At 55.0% G+C, this 20,939-nt stretch overlaps 1 protein-coding gene across 3 annotated transcripts in view; it reads right to left on the reverse strand.

The window, feature by feature from the left end:
• Positions 1-20,939, reverse strand: part of IL4R (interleukin 4 receptor) — a 42,429-nt gene that overhangs the window by 5,786 nt on the left and 15,704 nt on the right. Inside the window, exons 2-8 of one of the 3 annotated variants that reach the window (XM_045047486.1) lie at positions 17,105-17,476; positions 14,773-14,860; positions 13,607-13,745; positions 11,711-11,862; positions 10,422-10,573; positions 5,024-5,180; positions 1,503-1,599 (exon numbers count right to left, since the gene is read on the reverse strand). In XM_045047486.1, the coding sequence (XP_044903421.1) occupies positions 1,503-1,599; positions 5,024-5,180; positions 10,422-10,573; positions 11,711-11,862; positions 13,607-13,745; positions 14,773-14,842 (767 nt within the window). In that variant the 5' untranslated portion in view covers positions 14,843-14,860; positions 17,105-17,476. Of the gene's footprint in view, positions 1-1,502; positions 1,600-5,023; positions 5,181-10,421; positions 10,574-11,710; positions 11,863-13,606; positions 13,746-14,772; positions 14,864-17,104; positions 17,477-20,939 lie in introns of all 3 variants that reach the window. The other 2 variants (XM_023246308.2, XM_023246309.2) reach the window with 2 other exon arrangements.

A 20,939-nucleotide genomic window follows, 5' to 3' on the forward strand; every position in this document is an offset into this window, starting at 1 on the left:
TTCTGTTAGCCAGGATGGAGCTCCTGATGTGGCCACCTCTGCCCTCCGTAGGAATAAGCCCCAGGGAGTTAGGAGACACCCAGGCAGCAGAGAGAGAATTCTGGGTTTCTCCATCAGCAATTCTGCCCTCCCCGGGGCAGCCAAGACCAAGATGCTGGGGTGAGGCCTGGAATGGTCAGAGCAGTTGAGGGAACCCAGAGAGAAACGGAGTCCTTCTCTCCGCCTGGTCTGTCTGGAGCCACACGGCGTCAGTGCTGGGAGGGAAGGTTCTCAGATCACCTCTGACTGGCTTCTTCCCACTTCACTCAGTCTGGCAACACATATTTATTGAGCATTTGCTATGCACCATTCACTGGTCCAGGCGTCGGGAACGCAACAGTGAACAAGACAGACAAAAATCTCCGCCCTGGCGGAACTGACCTTCTAGAAGACAGCGACCTCAGCCATGGCAACTTCAGTGTCACGAATAAAAACACAGAAGAAAGGGAATAGAGAGGAATAGAGGGTGTGCTCGCAGAAGGCCTCTTGGAGGAGGGGACTTCTGAGTGGCCACGGGGGGGGGGGGGGCAGGAGCCACGGTGACACCCGGGGAAAGGGCCTCCCTGGCAGGGAGGGATCGCCGATAGGGAAACTGAGGCTCACAGAAGGGGAAAAGACCAGCCCAGGGGCACGCAGAGCCATCCGGAATAAGACACGAAGGGAACCTGTATTTGCTGCACGCCTACTGTGTGGCCGGCAAAATGCAGGACCCTGCTCGCTCAGCGCCCAGTTGTCGCTAAGCCTCACGCGGTGAGCCAAGGCTCTCTGGTCCCATTTCAGAGATGGGAAGATGGCCGTTGTGAGACACCACAAACCCACGTGCCTGAGCTCACTGGAAACAAGGCTCCTTCTATCCCGCCGCCCCCCCCCCCCCCCCCCCCCCCCCACCTACTGTGGCCCGGGACTCCCAGGGCTGAGAGGTTCGGCCTCTTATTGGCCACAAAGCTCCCGAGCTCCAAGGCCAGCATCCAAACGCAGGTCTCCGGGACAGCTGTCTAGAATTCCTCTGTCTCCTGCCACGTGCTCTGAGTGTCTGGACCTCACCCTGGGGATCCAGGGTGACCCATCTTCCTTCTGCTGGAGGAAAGTCCCTCCCCAGCTCATTCTCCCTCCAGAATATCCCTCAGCTCGAATATCGCCTCCTCAGAGGGGCCCGCCTGGCCTCCCGGCCCAGCAGCCCGCACATTTCTTCCCTTCGCCCCGGCAGATTCCCTTCAGCGCACGGATCACTACGGAAACCAGCTGTGGTTATTGGTTGACCGATGGCTTCGGTCTCCCCACAAAGAGCACAGACAGGGTCGTCGTCGGCCCTGCTCTCAGCTGTTGCCCCTGGGCCTCGCGCATAGTAGCTGCTCAATAAATTCGTATCGTGAGAGCGGACGGACCCGAGGGGGGTTCCCACCCTCCGCACACCCCAGCGGGGAGGGCTCGCGGGCCATCCCGTGGCGAAGCCCCGGACTCACTTGATGACGCTGAGGTAGCAGGACAGGCAGACGGCCAGGATGACAAGGCAGGAGATGCTGACGCCAAGTGGGAGGTGCTGCTCCCAGGGCTCGTAGTCTGCAAGTGGGAGGGAAGCCGTGAGCCTGCGCCGTGCTGGGTGCCGCCCGCTGGTTCCCAGGCCGCCGAGGCCTCGGGAAAGGGTCCGCTCAGACCCTGCGTGGGCCGGCCTCCACCCAGCGCTCCCGCCTCACCCACTGCTACTGAGCCCTGGCCACACGGCCTCCTCACTCTCCCCTGCTCCTCCCAAGCTCCGTGGCACCCCAGGATCTTGAACTCGCCGCTGCCCCTCTCCTGAAGCCCAGAGGTCAAGAGCGGGGGGGGGGGGGCTGCGGAGCCCGACTACCTGAGTTCAAAGCCTGACTCTGTCATATCCTTGCTGGTGACCCAGGACAAGGCCCTCAGCCTCTCTGTGTGCCTCGGCTTCCTCATCTGTACACTGGGGTTAACACAGCACTGAGGTCGCAGGGCAGTTGTGGGGATCACACGACGCGGTCAGAGCAGCGCCCGCATGTCCCATAAGCCTTTGCCGTTGTTGTCTGTGCACAGCTGGCCCCTTCTCAATCACTTCACCGTCACCTGCTCCAAAAAGTTCCCGCACGCCCTCTCCCCTGCTGCCCCTCCCATCTCTCTGTGCCTGCACCCTGATTTTCTCCCCGGACTTAATGTCATATGGGTCAAGGGCTATCTGACTTATTTTCCTGTTTACTTGTTTGTTCTCTGTCTCGCCTCCAGAAGGTCCGTCCCACAAGATCAGGGATTTCTGTCTGTTTCGTTCATGGCTGATGCCCCAGAGTCTAACACAGGGCCAGGCGTGCCGTATGGGCTCAATACATATTTGTGGAAATAACAAATGAGTGTCCAGCCCATCGTACATGCTCCATACAAGCCATTTCTCTCCCCTTTCCTTCCCTTCCCCAGGGCAGTGGTTTAATCGAGTGAACGGGACAAAACTTTGCCCAGCACTATACCACGTGGGACACTCAGTGGGAGAAGATCCTACCTATGGAGTGGAAGGCAGATGGGTCAGGAGACATCTGCAGGGCAAGACGAACAACACAAGAGGGCTGAGGTCAGGGGCGGGGGCGGGGCGGGGCGGGTGGGGTACCCACCCGCGGCCACGTTGCCCGGCACTTTGAAGACCCTTCTCCCACTGGGTGTCCACAACAGCCCTGCTCCTTCTCCATGGTACAGACCGGTGCCTGAGGCGGCCCCTTTACCCAACAGCTAGCTCCCCTCCTCCTTGCCAGGGATCAGTGTGCCCACCCTGAGGTTTGGGTCAATCGTGATTATCTTATTCTCCTTTCCAGGCATGAGTTCCCAGCCTCTCTTGCAGCTGGGAGAGGCCCCGCGACAGTCCTGGCCAATGAGATGCAAGGGAAGTCCGCTAGGGAAGCTTCTGGAAAGATTTTTGCTTCCTGATGAAAGAGATGTCCGAGGAGCACTTGTTTGTGGCAGCCTTTCATTTCTTTTAGGCTTTGGGGCATGAGGGCGTGTGCAGCAGCCAGCTTGGGGCACGGGGTAACGAGTCTAAGGATAAAACGCTACCATGCTAAGGAGGGCTGAGGGAAAGAAAACAAGCCTCTGGGGCCACATCACTGAGCTGAGGTATAAACCAGGGAAGGTCCACTTGTCAGACTTCATTTTATGTGAGATAAATCAATGTTTCCGTTGCAAAAAGCCATGAGTAACAGTGTTGCAAAGACCGCTTGTGGGGGCCGGTGGGGGTAATGCAGCTACCATATGAGGGACTACATCTCCCAGAATCCCTTGCAGCTCTGTGTGGCCATGTGACTAGTTCCACCAATAAAACTGGAGAGGAAGTGGTGTGTGTGTGTGTGTGTGTGTGTGTGTGTGTGTGTGTGTGTGTCACTTCTGGGCTCACGTTTTTAAGAAGCGCTTTCTTACGCCATAAACAAAAATAAATTCAAAATGGATGACCTAAATGTGAGACCTCAATTGAGACAGGAAATCATAACACAGGCAGCAACCTCTTTGACCTCGGCCGTGGCAACTTACTAGACTTGTTGACAAAAACAAAAATCAGCTACTGGGACCTCATCCAGATAAAGAGCTTCTGCACAGTGAAGGAAACAATCAACAAAGCTAAAAGGCAGTCTACGTAATGGGAGAAGAGATTTGCTAACGACATATCTGATAAAGGGTTCTCCTCCAAAATCTATAAGGAAATTATCAAATTCAACATCCCGAAACCAAATAATCCAGCGAAGAAATGAGAAGACATGAATAGGCGTTTCTCCAAAGAAGACGTCCAGATGGCCGACAGACACATGAAAAGCTGCTCACCATCACTCATCATCGGGGAAACACAAATCAAAACCACAATGAGATACCACCTCACACCTGTCAGAATGGCTCACATTAACGACTCAAGAAACGGTAGATGTTGGCGAGGATGCGGAGAAAGAGGATCTCTTTTGCACTGTTGGTTGCAATGCAAGCGGGTGCGGCCGCTCTGGAACACAGTGTGGAGATTCCTCAAAAAGTTAAAAAGAGAACTGCCGTAAGACCCAGCAATTGCACTGCTAAGTATTTACCGAAAGGAGACAAAATTATAGATTTGAAAGGGTAAATGCACCCCAACGTTTATAGCAGCATTATCAACAATAGCCAAAGCACGGAGAGAGCTCAAATGTCCACCGATGGATGAATGGATAAAGAGGCAGTGCGCGCGCGCACACACACACACACACAGAGGAATATTACTCAGCCATCAAAAAGAATGAAATCTTGCCATTTACAATAATGTGGATGGAGCTAGAATATATTATGCTAGTGAAATAAGTCAGAGAAAGGCAGATACCGTGTGATTTCACTCATATGTGGAACTTAAGAAGCGAAACAGATGAACATAGGGCAAGGGAGAAAAAAAAGAGGGACACACACAATACGAGACTCTTAATGACAGAGAACAAACTGAGGGTTGACGGAGGTGGGGGGGGGATGGGCTAGATGGGGGATGGGTATTAAGGAGGGCAACTGTTGGGATGAGCACTGGGTGTTGTACGTAAGTGATGAGTCCCTGAATTCTACTCCTCCAACCGATACCACGCTGTATGTTAACCAACTAGAATTTAAATAAAAATGTGAAAAGAACAAAAAATAAATTCACTTGTTCAAAAAAAAAAAAAAAAAGAATCTTCGTCCTAGAGAATGATGGAAACCACAGGAAGAGAACCATCCACAAACCAGCGATGTTCACACCGGACCGTTAAGTGAGCGAGTCATACGTTTCGGCGGTGTTGAGCCGCACGCCTCGTGGGCTTCTCTGTGACCGCAGCCTCGCCCTGGCCACCCTGAGCAGTACACCAGGTCGGTCGGTCGGGAATTCTGTTACCTGCGGTTAGAGGGACTCTAAGGGACCCATAGGGTGGGCGGGCGGCGGGGGTGGGGGGGTCTGGCCAATAGAACAAATGGGAGTGGCCCCGGCTCTAACTGCCCATGGCTCCCAGGAGATACTCACGGTTAAGCCACTTGGTGCTGGGGCTCCACTCGCTCCAGGTGCTGTTGTAGCTCTGAGCCCAGGCCCTCACGCGTGCGCTGTAGGAAGCCCCAGACGTCAGGGTGCTGGCTGCCACGCGGAGGGTGGGCCCCATGTAGGTCACATTATAGATTCTGGACTGGTAGAGGAAAGGGACACGTTAACACGCCAGCTCGGGGCAAAGGAGGTACCGGCTCCCACCCTGGCTGCTGTCCTTGGCTGACCCCCCGCAGTGTCGAAGGGCCACCAGCCTCGGTGTTTGGTTGCTCCTCCAATTCAGGCCTGTGGCTGCCACCTCCACAACCGTGGCCGGAGTCAGGCGGGAGGGGTCAGGGAATGCCCTCCCCCCACCCCCGGCCCCGGCGCCCTGACGATCAGCCATACAGCGTGACTGGGGCCAGCCGATTAAGCTTTGAGTTGTAATTTCCTCCTCTGTAAAACGAGGGTAGGAGTCCCTACTGCCACTTTTTAGCTGTGTGACCCTAGGTGAGTCGCATAACCTCTCTGGACCTTGACATCCTTCTTCCGCAAAATGGTAATAAATAATAAATAACGATTTATCTTTTGTTAATAATCGTTATTAACAATGATTTATTTATTTTATTATGATTTATTTATTCCTGGCACGCAGGAAGCATGAGAGTGACCTTTCTACAGCACAGATAAGGTCCCCGGTGTCTCTCTCTCTCTCTCTCTCTCTCTCCTTTGTGGGCTCTCTGGAGCCTTCACAGTCAAGCCCAAACTCTGGCCTAGAATCTCAGCCCTGCTCCCACTGCTGGGAAGGGACTTCTAAGACCTGTTATCAAGTGGAAAAGGTAAATGAAAAGTAGTATGTGTTGACTACTGCTTTTTATGTTTAAAAAAAAAAGGGGGGGCGCCTGGGTGGCTCAGTCGGTTAAGCATCCAACTTTTGATTTTGGCTCTGGTCATGCTCTCACGGTTCATGAGTTTGAGCCCCACAAGGGGCTCTGCGCTGAGGGTGTGGAGATTGGGATTTTCTCTCTCTCCCTCTCTCTGTGCACTTTCTCAACATAAATAAGTAAATAAACTTTAAAAAAAAAAAAAGACAGACTCTGGGATGGCCCTGCGATCCCCCACCCTGTATCACGCCCCTGTGTAATCCCCTCTTCTTGAGTGTGGCCAGGGCTTGCGACCCACAGTGGGATTATATTCTGTAAGGCTATATAATTCCAACTTGCTAGGAGACTCTCTCCTTTGCTGGCTTTGAGAAGACAACAGGGAAGGAACTGAGGGCAGCCTCCCACGAAGGGCCAGCGAGAACCTGAGGCCCTCAGTCCAGCAGCCCGTAAGAAACGATGCTGCCAACAGCACAGCAGCTGGGGAGTGATCTTCTCCAGTCAAGCCTCAGATGAGACCGCAGCCCCAGCTGAGTCCTTGACTGTGCCCTGGGGAGAGCTGAAGCTGTAAGCCACACCCAGACTCCTGGCCCCCAGAAATGTGGGTCAATAAAATGTGTGCTGTTTAAAGTCGCTACACTGGGGCACCTGGATGCCTCAGCCGGTTAAGTGCCTGACTTTGGCTCAGCTCATGATCTCTTGGCTCGTGAGTTCAAACCCCGCACCGGGCTCTGTGCCTCCAGCTTGGAGCCTGGAGCCTGCTTCGAATTCTGGGTCTCCCTCTCTCTCTCTCTCTGCCCCTCCCCTGCTCATGCTCTGTCTCTCTCTCTCTCTCTCAAAAATAAATAATAACATTTAAAAAAATAAAGCAGCTACATTGGTGGTGATATTATTCAATAACAAGAGAAAACTGACACGGCAGTGAGTGAACACACATGTTTCATGCTTGCCTGTACAGGTACACACTCTCTGGAAGGACACAACAGCCTTCACGACCTCTCCTGGCTCTAACCTGGCCTTCCTTCCCCTCCTGGCAGGAGACGGAAGCAGTCAGTCTCTGGGGGTTGGGGTCACAAGAGAAACATATTACCATTCTAAGCGCTTTCAAGGCATCTGGCTTTTTTACTACACGTAAATATTACTTGTGTTTAAAAACCTTTAAGATACGGAATGAAATCTGTGTTCAGGATCGATCTGACGACATGGGAGCAGGCTGAATCCTCTGCCCGCGGCTCCTCTCCCTGCCAGGTCCGTCCCTTTGCAGCCCTGCTTCCGCTCACGGGTTGGAGCAGAGGTCAAGGAGAGAGTTATGGGAGGAAGCGAGGGCAGAAGACAAGGACACTCACTCACAGCCCTATTTGCTCTCTAAATATGAGTAAGCAGGAAGCAACAGCTGGACCTAGGTTGCCGAAGGAATTGTATACCCCAGAAAGGAGTGGGGGGGGCGGGGTGGGAAATGTTTTACCAAGAAACAGAACAGAAATTGGGGATTCCCAGGAAACACTTGTGGCTTATTGTTGTTGTTGTTGTTGTTGTTTGGGCAAAAAGGGCCAAGTGTTTGGGAGGCCACCCCTGAGAGAAGGATCCAAGGGAGAGGAAACAGCACTGGCTCTGGAGTTCAAATCCTGGCTTCCCAGCCCGGCTCTGCCTTTTCCAGCCGGGGGGCCCTGGGCAAGTCATTCCATCTCTCAGGCCTCAGTTTCCTCATCACTAAAATGGAGAGACCAACACCTCCCACGTGCGGGGCTGTGTTGTGCCTCGCACATTTCAGGCACACAAGCAACGGTAACCGTTCACGATCCTGAACGGACTGGTGGCCTCCTTTTCTGCTGTTTCACTGCACTCACTGCCACATCTCCGTAATCCCCCGACACACCATGAATCTTCATATCCCCCAAGCCTTTGCTCATGTGGTTCCCTCTGCCTGGCCTCCTACTCTTCCCTTCCTTCCCCGTCTAGAAAACTCTTCTACGGCCTCCAATGCCCGGGCCAAAACTCCACCTCCATTATGGACCCCTGTCCAGAGATCATCCAGGACAATAGGTAGCTCCACTCCCCAAATTCCACTTCTAAGGTGTCTTCTAGAACTGATCCCATCTATGTCATCCATGGGGAACACAGTTGCTCATATTCTTTTCACTCTGTTTGGTGACAGATGGTAACCAGACTTACTGTGGGTGATCATTTTGCAATGTGTACAAAATGTCAAATCACTACGCTGGGGTGCACCTGAAACTATTACAATATCGTATGTCAATTATACCTCGAAAAACAGAAAAACAAAAAAATCGGTCCCACCCAATCTGAGCTATAGCTGGCGTCTGCAATATGGTAGCAAACAGGGCCGGACGCCCATCTTTGCCGTTGGAGACACGTCCTCAAAGCTCAGGGCAGGTAAGCCTCTGACTCCAGCTCCAGGGTTCATCCTCATTGGTCAGGACCAGTTGTGCCCACCCCGTTCTCTAGCCTGTGATTGGTTAGAGATCAACTCCGGCCAATGAGGAGTGAGAGGACTTCTACAGGCTGGGTCCAGCCCTGGGAAAGGGAGAGATGGGCGAGGGGTGTTCCCGTGGCGTCTGCCCCACCAACAAGGGAAGCTGAGCCAGGAATTCTGAGGCTCCGGGCAGCGCCCAGCACAGCCATGACAACTGAGCCACAGCTCGGGTACACTGACTGATTCTACCTGCTGGTTGGGAGTCCAGGGCCAGGTCCCAAGGCTGGCTGTTACAGCCAGCCCTGTCCCCGCTTCCCCTTCCCTGGAGTTTGCTCCGGGGAGCCACCCCTCCCTCCTTCCCAGCCCTCCTGGCTTGGGTGGAACTGACCACACCTACACTCCAGAGGTGGGCGTGTGACTCACCTCTGGCCCATCAGAGCACAGTACGAGCACCCTCCTTCCTGCCCACAGCCTGGGCCGGGGTCAGAGATGTGCAAGTGATCCGAGCCAGGCAACCGAGCATCGGCCCCAGAACTTCTACCGGGACTAATTAAAAGTGGGACTCTCCCACTGTGGCGTTGGCACGGAGCCCCGGAGCTGCTGGGGAGGGGGGCATGCTGGCCACCACCTAAAAATGAACCTAACCCAGAATAAAGCCAGGCCGAGGGAGGGACAGATTCCCGGAACCTGGATGCAGCCACGGTAAGCAAATGAGGAACACTTCTCTCCCCTCCGGACTTCACCCCTCTGAAGCCCTGCACAGGCCCAGCACGCGGGGAGGGGATTCACCTACGAAACGGGATCCGCCTATCTCTTTCGGCATCAGAGCAGCCTTGCCAGTGCGTTCTGAGCCTCCGCTGTCACACCCCGGCCCCTCCATCCCTGCTCCCACCTGCGCCGTGGCCCAGTGCCAAGGGGGAAACCACACCTGAGAAACCGAGAGATGTAAGCCAATACCCGCCCCCTCCCTGGCTTAGGTGGGAAGGACAGGAAGCAGAGCAGAAGCTGATGTGAGAGCGCGAGACGAGTGGGGCCTGCTCCCTGGCAGCGGAAGCCAGGCCAGCCTGGGTCCCAGGACACAGGACACGGGGCGTGGCTCCGAAGAGGCCCTCGGCGACGCTGACGTAGCGAGTTCTAGACCAAGGTGTGGGAGGCCAAGGCCGCCGGGGCTTTCCAAGGCCTGCGGGGCCCCGGCGAAAAGGAGAACAGAGCTTACGACACATTCAGAGCCAGGCCGGGGGAGCCTGTGTCACACGCTTGGCGCCCTCAAGAGCTGATGGAGCGGGGACGCTTATCCTCCCCATGTCACAGAGGGGGAAACCGGGGCCCCAGGAGGTTAAGCGACAGGACTAGGGCCCCGCAGCCGGGGAGCGGAAACAGGTATCGGGAGCCCGCTCTGTGGGAGGCCGGGGCCCAGGGTGCTCAGACGTGCCTCCCGTGGGGAAGCCTGAGGGGAAGACATGGGTGGCAGGAAATGATCTCCAGCCCCGCCTGAAACTAAACTCGGAGGCCAAGCCATCCCGTGTGCAGGCCCCTGCCAGTATTGACCCGATGGTTTGCTGCCAATCAGCTCTCCCTTTTAAAAACCGTCAACGCGTCATTTAAGAAGGGAACTCTCGGGGCGCCTGGGTGGCGCAGTCGGTTAAGCGTCTGACTTCAGCCAGGTCACGATCTCGCGGTCCGTGGGTTCGAACCCCGCTTCGGGCTCTGGGCTGATGGCTCGGAGCCTGGAGCCTGTTTCCGATTCTGTGTCTCCTTCTCTCTCTGCCCCTCCCCCGTTCATGCTCTGTCTCTCTCGGTCCCCAAAATAAATAAACGTTGAAAAAAAAAATTAAAAAAAAAAAAAAAGAAGGAAACTCACAAATCAGTGCTGTGATCGCAAACCAGGTGTCAGCCTCCATCGGCCGCCTCTAGAAGTAAGTGCTATGAGGACCCAGCGACAGCACGAAATGACGGTACACTGGGAGCCAGGCACACGGCGGGGGCGGGGTGCACAGAGCCAGGGTGGAAGTCGGGCTCCAGGGGCCCCGGTCTCCACCCGCCTGAGTCCCAAGAGGTGGCAGAGAAACCCAGAGGCGCACACACTCACATCCGTGGGGTCGTCTTCACTCGAGATGTTGACCATGTAGGTGAGCTCGGCGTGCAGGTGGTTCTCAGGGGGGTAAGGGTTGCTCCACCTCAGCAGCCACGTGTGGGAGACGTTGGGGTGAACTGTGAGGTTTCCGGGAGCCCTGGGTTTCACTGTGGAGAAGCAATGGCTGGTGAGGCGCTTGTCCAGGTGCGGGGAGGAGAAGGGTCCACAGGGCACGGGTCATTGAGATGCTCTCGGTCGAGCACACCTCCGTAGCACATTTACGGAATAGCGTGTGGATATCGTCTCAGCGGAGAATGACCGTCATCATACTGATTACAATGTCGCTAAAACTCCGCTTCACACGAGTGGGGACTAAGCGACTTTCTACAGTGAGTGCAGGAAGCATAAGGCAAAGGAACCCAAAATGTGGCTTTTTCACTTCGGTTCCTTCACACTTGGGGCCACATCTATGCGCTGTGTTATGACTCAGAGTTTTTGTTGACCTTGACCCGCGTGTTTTAAAACTCAGTCTCCTTTTAAGCAATCCTATCCAGGAGACTACAGGTATATAAAGTCGGCCCACCCGTGCAGAAACGATTTTAATTCATGGGTTCGTTCTTGGGTCTATCTCAACAACCCCCCGACCGTGGGCGCTAACTGCTGAGCTCTGCAGTAACTGCAACTACTCTTGCAAGAATATCCCTCTGCAGCTTTGTGGCCGTGTGACCTGGGGCAGGTTACGCGCCTCCTCCGTATTATACCCGGTCGTAAAACGGGGATAGCTCTCTTCTGGAAAAGGAGGCCCAGAGAGGTGATGTGACTTGCCCAAGCTCACACAGCAATAAATGATGTCCGAACCTCCCGTCACTGTACCGCGGCAGAATCGTGGTGAATTGCTGCGGGGACTCTGGCTACCAGGATGAACTCAGACTTCTGAGGTCAGATTGTCCGAAGAAGCAGCAGCTCACCAGTCCACACAGCGGGGAAGGAAGGTTCCCAGCTCAGTCTGTGGCCTACAGCGATGCCTTCTATTAAGCACGCCTCATCTCAGCACCCCAGGCTGGGCACTTACATTCAGGCGGCCGAGATGCGTAGACTGAAGGGGACCTGACGTCCTAGGCAGCCCAGCCCCGTTTCAAAGACGGGAAGCCGGAGCCCAGAAAGGGGCAAAAATCCCATCACGTCTGGGGACGCGCAGAAGACTGCTTGCGCCTCCCTCCCCCGCCTGGAGCCTGCCGCCGCCCCCCCCCCCCCAGAGCCCAGCCGGGGTTGGGGGTCCGGGAAGCCCATCCCGTGCCCCTCACCGTGACTGCTGGGCTTGAAGGAGCCGCTCCACAGCAGCTGCGTCCCCGCCCACAGGTGCAGCTGATACACGTCCGCTTCGACAAAGTCGTCCATCAGCATGCTGCACGCACACGCCGCGCCTTCTCCGTTCTCAGGGACACACGTGCGGTTTCTGCAGACACGGGTGTCGCGTTAGGCTGGCTGTGACCCACGGGCATCCCTGGAACGTGCCTCAAGGAACACGCGCTTGGAGGGCCACGCTGTGTGTGTCTCAGCCATTCAAGACTGCTCTCCTAGCACAAAGGCAGCCACGGGGAATGCAGGAGCGAACGGGTGTGGCTGTGTGCCGATAAAACTTTATTTACAAAAGCAGCTGGTGGGCCAGATGCGGACCTCGGGCCGTAGTCTGCAGAGCCCTGGTCTAGGCCAGCGTACCACATTTAGAAGCAGAGCCCGTCTTGGGGCGCCTGGGTGGCGCAGTCGGTTAAGCGTCCGACTTCAGCCAGGTCACGATCTCACGGTCCGGGAGTTCGAGCCCCGCGTCAGGCTCTGGGCTGATGGCTCAGAGAGCCTGGAGCCTGTTTCCGATTCTGTGTCTCCCTCTCTCTCTGCCCCTCCCCCGTTCATGCTCCGTCTCTCTCTGTCCCAAAAATAAATAAACGTTGAAAAAAAAAATTTTAGGGGCGCCTGGGTGGCGCAGTCGGTTAAGCATCCGATTTCAGCCAGGTCACGATCTCGCGGTCCGTGAGTTCGAGCCCCGCGTCGGGCTCTGGGCTGATGGCTCAGAGCCTGGAGCCTGTTTCCGATTCTGTGTCTCCCTCTCTCTCTGCCCCTCGCCCGTTCATGCTCTGTCTCTCTCTGTCCCAAAAATAAATAAACGTTGAAAAAAAAAATTAAAAAAAAAAAAAAAGTATATATTAAAAAAAAAAAAAATTTTAGAAGCAGAGCCCGTCTGCCTCGGTAGGTAGGGGAAGGCCTCTGGCAACGTACCCTGCACTCTGGGGTGGGCACACCCCAAAATGCCCCCGTGACTGCGTGCCTCGCGTATCCAGCCGCACCCTCAGCGCCGCCTGGAAGAGCACCCCATGTGCCACGGCTGTCCCGGCGGCCCACCCGGAACAACACACCCCAGGCTCCACGGTCCCCCAAAGAACACCGTGGACTCCACCGTGGACTTCCGGGGGGGAGGGTCACGAGGTCAAACTCTTTTCATAATACCAAGAGGCCGTGTGCCATTCTCCACTGTTTCTTACAAGCGTAAGGTGGAATCTTCCAGACGCTACACAGCGCGCGATCATTGCTCCGACGGCTTAGCGAATGTGGACCCGCGTGCTGTTGTGATCTAGTATCTCTGTTTTAATTACTAACAGGGTAAATAGCAATATTACGAGCCACCGAGACAAAAGCTTTGGTCTAACTTTGAAGCAGACGAACAAACCCCGGGACTCCAAAGTCTAGTCCAACATTCCACCACACCCACATGCCACGCGCCTCAGTGACAGTGCACTTAGAGCACCGTGACATGCCCACTGAGCCCCAGGGCGCCTCCCTTTTTTTTTTTTATAACATTTATCCATGTTTGAGAGAGAGAGAGACAGAGAGACAGAGTGCGAGAGAGGGAGACGTAGAGAGAGAGAGGGAGACGCAGAATCCAAAACGGGCTCCAGGCTCCGAGCCGTCAGCACAGAGCCCGACGCGGGGCTCGAACCCACGGACTGCGAGATCATGACCTGAGCTGACCGACCGAGCCACCCAGGCACCCCAGGGGTGCCTCGCTTCGAACACCACGCTCAGTCAGCTGCGGGGAACCCCATTCAGCACCCCGCGCTCCAGGGCACCACCGGGACCAAACGAACGCCTGGGGTGAACGCTCTGGACGCAGCCTCCCCCAGATCCCAGCTCCACTCGTGGCTTACTCGGACCCCATGAAGTTCAGCTGGTAGGACAGGCGGAGCTCAGCGCTGCAGTTCGTGGGCGCATCCATGTTCCACTGGCAGACGGAGGTGCTGAAGTAGTCGGAGAAGCAGGTGGGCGCACGCAGGACCTTGACGCTCCCTGGGGAGACACAGGAGCGCCGTGTGCGGCCGGAGCCAGACAGCAAGGGGCACGTGCAGCAGCGGGACAAGCAGGAAAGCGGGACAAGCGGGACCGAGGGGCCAACGCCACGCAAGGGAACCACAGTCCCACGCACGGTTGGGGGCCAGCGTCCGGGGAGCTGGGGGCAGGATGGGGCTCTGCGGCGTCCTGGCTGGCATGGGGGCGATTCCCGATGTCGAAGACTGCCCCCCGCGGCAGGCCTACCTTGCCTCATGGCACCTCCACCGCTTGCCCTTGGCCAGATTAAAGGACGTTTCTAATCTAAGGCATTTCTAGTCTTTTCCATCACCACGGGCGTCTGCTCCAGAGCCGTGTGAGCAGGAGGAGGGCTGCCGTCCATTTGCCCGCTCCCGGACCCCATCTGTTCTGCACCCCTCTCTGGCTCAGGCGGCTGACCGCCATGGTCTTGGCACTCAGGTGCCCCTGTCCTCTGGCTGCCGGTTGGGTTCAGCCAATGTCAAGGGCAGCATGAAAGGCTGGGGTATTTCTTCCTACTGGCCAGTGGCAGAGCTGGGGTGTGAGCCCGGCAGGGCGCGTACTGGGTTTGCCAAATCGTTCGAAAGCCCGACAACAGACAGGCAGGTGCCTTCTCGCTCTGATGCCCAGCACCAGCCTCCACAGTGGATACGTTTGCACACGCTCGCCGGATAAAGGACTTAACGTGTCAGGCAGAGTCTTAGATACCTAACAAAGATCTCAAACTCACCTTGTGTCCAAAACTAACGTCCGATTCCCCACCCCCCGCAAATATGTGCCCCCGACTCTGTTCTGTGCTGTGTTTTCTATCACTTTCTAACGCTCTTTACAATTGACTTATGATTAGGACCCTCTGTCATTGGCCGTCCCCTCCCACTACAATGTAAGCTCCTCAAGGCCCGGAATCTGTGTTCCTTTCGCTGATTATCCTAGGACCCTGGCATCTAAACAGCCAAAGAACATTTGCTGAATGAATGAGTGGATGAATGAATGAGAGGTGGTGACTTACCAGAGCCTGCCGCCCACATCAGGATCAGACAGCTCACAGGGAACGTGAGCCCAGAGCAAAGCCGCCCCATTGGGAGATCCTAAGACACCTGCTGAGTGAAAGCGAGCCAGGTTAGTGCCAAGAATGAGCCCTCTGTGTTCACTAGAGCTCACCCTATCTCTCTCTCTCTCTCTCTCTCTCTCTCTCTCCCTATTATCATCATGAAACTGTTGTGTTTCAGATGCACAAAGCCCACAATGCTTGTCCCCAAGAGATACTTCTTGAAAAAAATCCCATGACCTGCTAAGTTGAAGCAGCCCCTTGGACTTACGGGAGACCATAATGCACATTTGTGTGTAAAGGCTCTGATAAGTCCTGCAGCAGAGAAACTTATTTTTCTTCATTTAACCCAACACTTGCCAAATTTCTTTCCCTACTCAACCTTCATCTGTATGTGTGTGTATGCTAAACCCCCAGTTAAACCCCCAAGAGATTTACAATTCCTTGAAATGTACTTTGGAGACGTTAATCTGTTTAGCCTTACGGGGCTGGTTAAGTAAACGGTAGACCCATGTAATGCAGTATTAGGTGGCCACTAAAAAGGATGCTGTTGAATGTGTTAGACTTACACCAATGGCCCCAATTCTTCCCAGTCCTCCTGGATCCATGTAACCTTACAGTGCCCACCGCCTCCTTCCCCTCCCCCCTCCTCCCCCCCCGCCCCCCGCCACTGCCCCGGGCAGGGCATTCTCCCCTGGCCTTCGATTTTGGGCTCAACCACGTGACTAGCTCTGGCCAGGAGACTATGAGCAAAAGGGATGCACTGAAGAAGCCTGCTTTGGCACGACCACTGTCTTAAGAACGCACGTGCCAGCCTGCTGGAGGATGTGGACACGTAGCATTCTGCATTGGGGGACAGGCAGCCACCCCCAGTCATGCGAGCGAGATCAGCAGATCGGCAGAACTGTGTAACCGACCCCAGGCTGACCACAGGGGCGCAGGTGACAACCTCCAGCGAGGTTGGCCACGCCCAGGTAAGCCGGCTCTCCCGGACCTGAGCTAAGTAAGCCTCGCCTGCTACATGCTCCTGGGGTTTTGTGCTTTGTTGCCATTCTCCGTCCAGTTGTTCCTCACCACCTGCACTTCTAACCCCATAGATGCATCCCATATAATACACGGCTGGGGAATAGAAGTCAGCAGCGCAGACACCCAGAAAGAAAGCACAGTTCAAATCCCTCCAAATCACAAGGCCACGTACACATTCGTATCACCTCTTCCAGACTTGTATCTATACAGACAGGGAGATAAGTACGCATTTTGTTTCCCCAACTAGCAGCACCCTCTTCCTCCTGAAACTTAAGTTTTAAGCTTAATATATCATTAAATATCATTCCATACCCCTATAGATTCAAAGCATCGAACTAGTGGGATCTCACTGTGTGTCACTGGATTTTAGCCTTTATTGATTACTCTTACTGCTTTGTTGTTCTTTGTTTTGTGTTTTTTTGTTTTTTTAATTTTTTTAAATGTTTGTTTATTTTTGAGACAGAGAGAGACAGAGCGCGAGTGGGGGAGGGGCAGAGAGAGAGGGAGACACAGAATCGGAAACAGGCTCCAGGCTCCGAGCTGTCAGCACAGAGCCCTATGCGAGGCTCGAACCCACGAACTGTGAGATCACAACCCGAGCCGAAGTCAGATGCTTAACCGACTGAGCCACCCAGGCGCCCCTGTTTTGTTTTTTTAAGGTACGATATTGATCTTTTTTCCTATTACAAAAGCCACATGGGATCACCGTAGACAATTCGGAAAAGAGAGACATGCAAACGTACAACAAGAATGCCTGTAGGGGGCGCCTGGGTGGCTCCGTCAGTGAAGCCCCTGGCTGGCTCTTCACTTCTGCTGGGGTCCAGGTCTCCAGGTCTGTGGGACTGAGCCCCAGGTCGGGCTCTGTGCCGACAGGGCAGAACCCGCTTGGGATTCTCCGTCTCCTCTCTCTGCCCCACCCCTGCTCACAGGTGCACGCTCTCTCTCTCTCAAAACTAAAAAAACTTAAAACAGAACGGCTGTAATTCCGTCACCTGGAAAAATGCCCCTGGAGACATCTGGCATCCAAATCTAGTCCTTTCCACGCGTACCTAGTTTGACAGATCGGGCCGGTACAACGTCTTCTGTTTTGGAGCTTGTGCTTACATCCTGCCCCCCTCCCTCCTCTCCCCGCAATGGCTGTGCAGCGTATTCCTGAAGTTTTAACACCTGCTCTGTCCCTTACTCCTTACGAGCCTTGAGCAAACCGCTTAACCCCTCCGTGCCTCAGTTTCCCGCCCTGTGAAGTGGCGCTAGGAACGGCCCCCACCTGACCAGGGTGCTGTGGGCACTGAATGGGCTAACACACGCAGGGTCCTCAAACAGTGACCTGAACACAGCCACGGCCCAAGGAGTCGCTTTCGTGAAGGGAAATGCTCCGGAGTGGGATCTCGCCGGGTCAAGGGGCGTGCGCTTCCCCCCACGACACTCGCGGCACGTGGCGCCCGCTAAAACGCGAGGTATGGAGGAGGCAGGTTTCCCGGCGGCGATGCTCACAGCATCCGCTCTCCCTGTCCCCGTGTGGGTCTCCACCTCGGCGTCGCATTCAGCCAAGCGGCGGCCAGGCTTCCTCCTGGGGCTTGGGAGCTATGTGCGGTTCAAGGCAGTCCCGCGGTCATCATCGCAGCCTGGGCCTCCTTACCTGCAACGTGCAGATGAGACGGAGCCTAACCTCGCAGCTGTACTGCAGAGACGAAGTGACACGCAGACCTGAAGCCCTCCGCACGGTGTCTGCGCAGCATGGGGGGCGGGGAGGGGGGCTTTGTGTCCCTGCCGGAAGCTCCCCAGGGACTCTGTTCCCCTTGCAGGGCCTCCCCAGCGGGGCCCCGCCCCCCTCTGCACCTGGCCCCAGCACCTGTGCGCGGTGCTCCCGCCACCGGCCACATCCTCGCTCCTTGCTGCTCGTGAAACACACGAAACCCATTCCCGAGTGCACACCTTCCCCCTCGCTGTCCTCTTCATTCACCTTCCCCCTCAGTCTGTCTCTGTTTTATTCATTTTGTGTATTTGTTTGTTCACAATGAATAAATCACTCCTTAAGGCTCCAGTGTCTATTTCGGAGAACGCGGTCATTCATTCTCCTGCAGCCACAATGCAACCGCCAAAATCAGGACATTAACACTGACGCATGACTGTCGGCGGGTCCGCAGACCCTGTTTCGGTCTTGCTCGTTGCCTCCACAGAGCTCCTTCTTTTAAAAAATTTTTTTCTTAATGTTTTTATTTATTTTTGAGACAGAGAGAGAGCATGAGCAGGGAAGGGGCACAGAGAGAGGGAGACACAGAATCGGAAGCAGGCTCCAGGCTCCGAGCCGTCAGCACAGAGCCCGACGTGGGGCTCGAACTCGCGGACCGTGAGATCATGACCTGAGCCGAAGTCGGACGCTTAACCGACTGAGCCACCCAGGCGCCCCTCCACAGAGCTCCTTCTAATGAGTCCAGGATCCGAGCAGGGAAAGTGCATGACGGGCCTGGAATCCTTGTGTCAGAGAGTAAGGACGCGCTCCAAGAATGATGGGCTCTCGTCAAAAAAAAAGACACAGGGGCCAGCTAAACTGTGTCCACCGGCCCACACGGGCACAACTGAAGCACCCCAATAAAGGTACAGTAACCAACTGTAACCCCTGGAGTTCAATAGGGGTGCGGGAGTCTGTCCCGATTTAGATCTATACGCGGGGCAGAGAGAGCGGCTGTGTTTCAGCAGGGGCAGCCTCTAAGCATCTGCCCACAAAATTCGTATTGTCTATTGACTAACGAATCAAAACGCTTGTTAACTTTACCGCATCCTATGCTTCATATACATGTGTGCGTAAAACCGGAGATGTGCAGAACCCTGGGAGGCACCACCTTCAACCAAGTGGTCAAAGGTAACATCTCCAGGAACGGGACAAAGCAGGGTCATGAGCTCTCCGGGACTATCCCCTGAGAACACAGCCTTCCTTCTCTGGCGTTGCTGCCCCAAGGGCACAAATCACAGGGGAGTGTCAGACAAATCTAACGGAGAAGTCCATAAAAGAACCAGGCTGTGGTTTTCCAAAAATGCCGGGGGCGGAGGGGGGGGGGGGAGACAAAAGGCAAGGAAAGTTCAGAAGAGCTGTTCTTTTTCAGTTGCCTGTCATCCTGAGAGCTGTCATTTGTCTTGTTCACTGCCAAGTTCCTGGTGCCTACGTTGGTGCCTGGCGTACAACAGCTGCTCAGTTAATGTTTGTGGAATAAAGTCATTTTGGACGTGATGTGGGGCCTCTAATGGGCTCAGCACGGGTCTGGAAACCCTCCCCAGGGGGAACCTGGTATCTGTTCCAAGCCCCAACTCGCTTCCCTTCAAGAGTCACAGTGAAGAACAAGGAAGAAGGGGCGGGAGTGGAGTGGTGGACCCGTGACTCTGGTGTCCTCCACGAGGTCCTGGTGACGCTGCCTCTGACAAGTTCACACGGGGCCACAGCCTCCTATGGCAGAGACGGCAAAGGTGTCACTTTCGCCCCGATTTTGAATGAAGAGAAACAGAGAGGGCAAGACGTGCGTACAAGGTCACACAGCAGCTATGGCAGCCCGGTTGCTATCTCTGATCTGTTTCAGAGGGCATAACCCGATCGCCCCCCACCCCCAAAACACACGCCCCCCACCCCCAAAACACACACCCCAGCTGGCTTCACAGGGACGCGCAGGTGCTGCGTTTCAGAAGTCACAGCCCAGGAGCGCTGACCGAAGAGCCTCCCTGAATATTGCAAGGGATGAAGGACAGGGACGCGGACGAATAAAAGAATGAAAAAGAACAGTTACCAAGTGCTCGGGTCAAGCCTAAAGCAAGAAGAAATCATCATCCCACGGCCACACTCTCAGTCATGGGATTCCTGACCCTCTGAGCCGGCAGGCAACCCCTGACCCAGCTGCCAACCCACATCGGGATGCCACGCACAGTGTATCCTCCCTCCGACCGGCTGCAGCCCCGCTCAGCTCCAGGTCACGGCTGAGCAGAACTGAGACTGGAAGCGGTTTCCTCAGATCGAGCCGAAGATTTGTGTAAACACAAGCCCTCTTGTCAAGTGCTCACAGTGTGCCTGGCACTTAGCTGAGTACGTTAGGAACATTACCTTCTTGAATCTGCCCAAGAGGCCTGCTACATGGGCTGTTACTTCAGCTTTCCACCTGAGGGAACTGAGGCCAGAGGTCAAACAGCTTGCCCGTCAGGTCCCACAGCTGGCAAGAGGGGAGCACTAGAGTCAGAAGCCAGTCTATTGGCCTCTGAGCCCGAAGTTCATTCTGGCATTATCAGTGCCTTCACCTCCTCCCAGGACTGCAGAAAGGGCTCAACGGGGTGAATGAAGTAAGTCAGGAAGAGCTGGCCCCCCTGCTTGCCAATTTCTTTCTTTCTTTCTTTTTAAAACGTTTTAATGTTTATTTGCTTTTGAAGGAAAGAGAGAGCGTGAGCAGGGGAGGGGCAGAGAGAGAGGGAGACACAGAATCGGAAGCAGGCTCCAGGCTCCGAGCTGTCAGCACAGACCCCGACGCGCGGGGGGCTTGAACTCACAAGCCGCGAGATCACGACCTGAGATAAGGGTGGACGCTTGACCGACTGAGCCACCCAACGCCCCTGTCAATTTCTAACGTCAGCTGCCCAAGCGAAGAACCAGGAACAGCAGAAAAGACTCAGGGCTTTTGATGTCTACAAATGCCCCACACGCCGAAGGTGAAGCAGCACCTTAAAAACACACACACACACACAAAAGACAGTGAAAGTCATATTAACAGAGATATGAAAGCCAGGACAAGGGAGGGGACAGTGCCCAACCACACCTGTGTATCCCTTTGGAAGAAACCCTGCTGATCTGAAGCTTGTCTAGAGGATGATTGAGAACTGACACAGAGAGGGCCTGAAAATCCCAGAGGGCCTAGGAAGTTTTTGCCTAAAGGTTCTGCCCCCCTACACCCTATAGGCTCATGATTCACTTAACAAACATACAATATTTCCCATGTGCCAAGTTTCCTTGTGAACACAGCACTTTGATTAATTCATTCAATACTCAACGCAGCCCTACGAAGTAGGTACTATTCATTCTTTCCCCCATTTTTAGATGAGGCAACCAAAGCACAGAAGGAATAAGTGAC

Source organism: Felis catus, chromosome E3, assembly GCF_018350175.1.
Source record: "Felis catus isolate Fca126 chromosome E3, F.catus_Fca126_mat1.0, whole genome shotgun sequence".
In the NCBI taxonomy this organism is placed as follows: Eukaryota; Metazoa; Chordata; class Mammalia; order Carnivora; family Felidae; genus Felis; species Felis catus.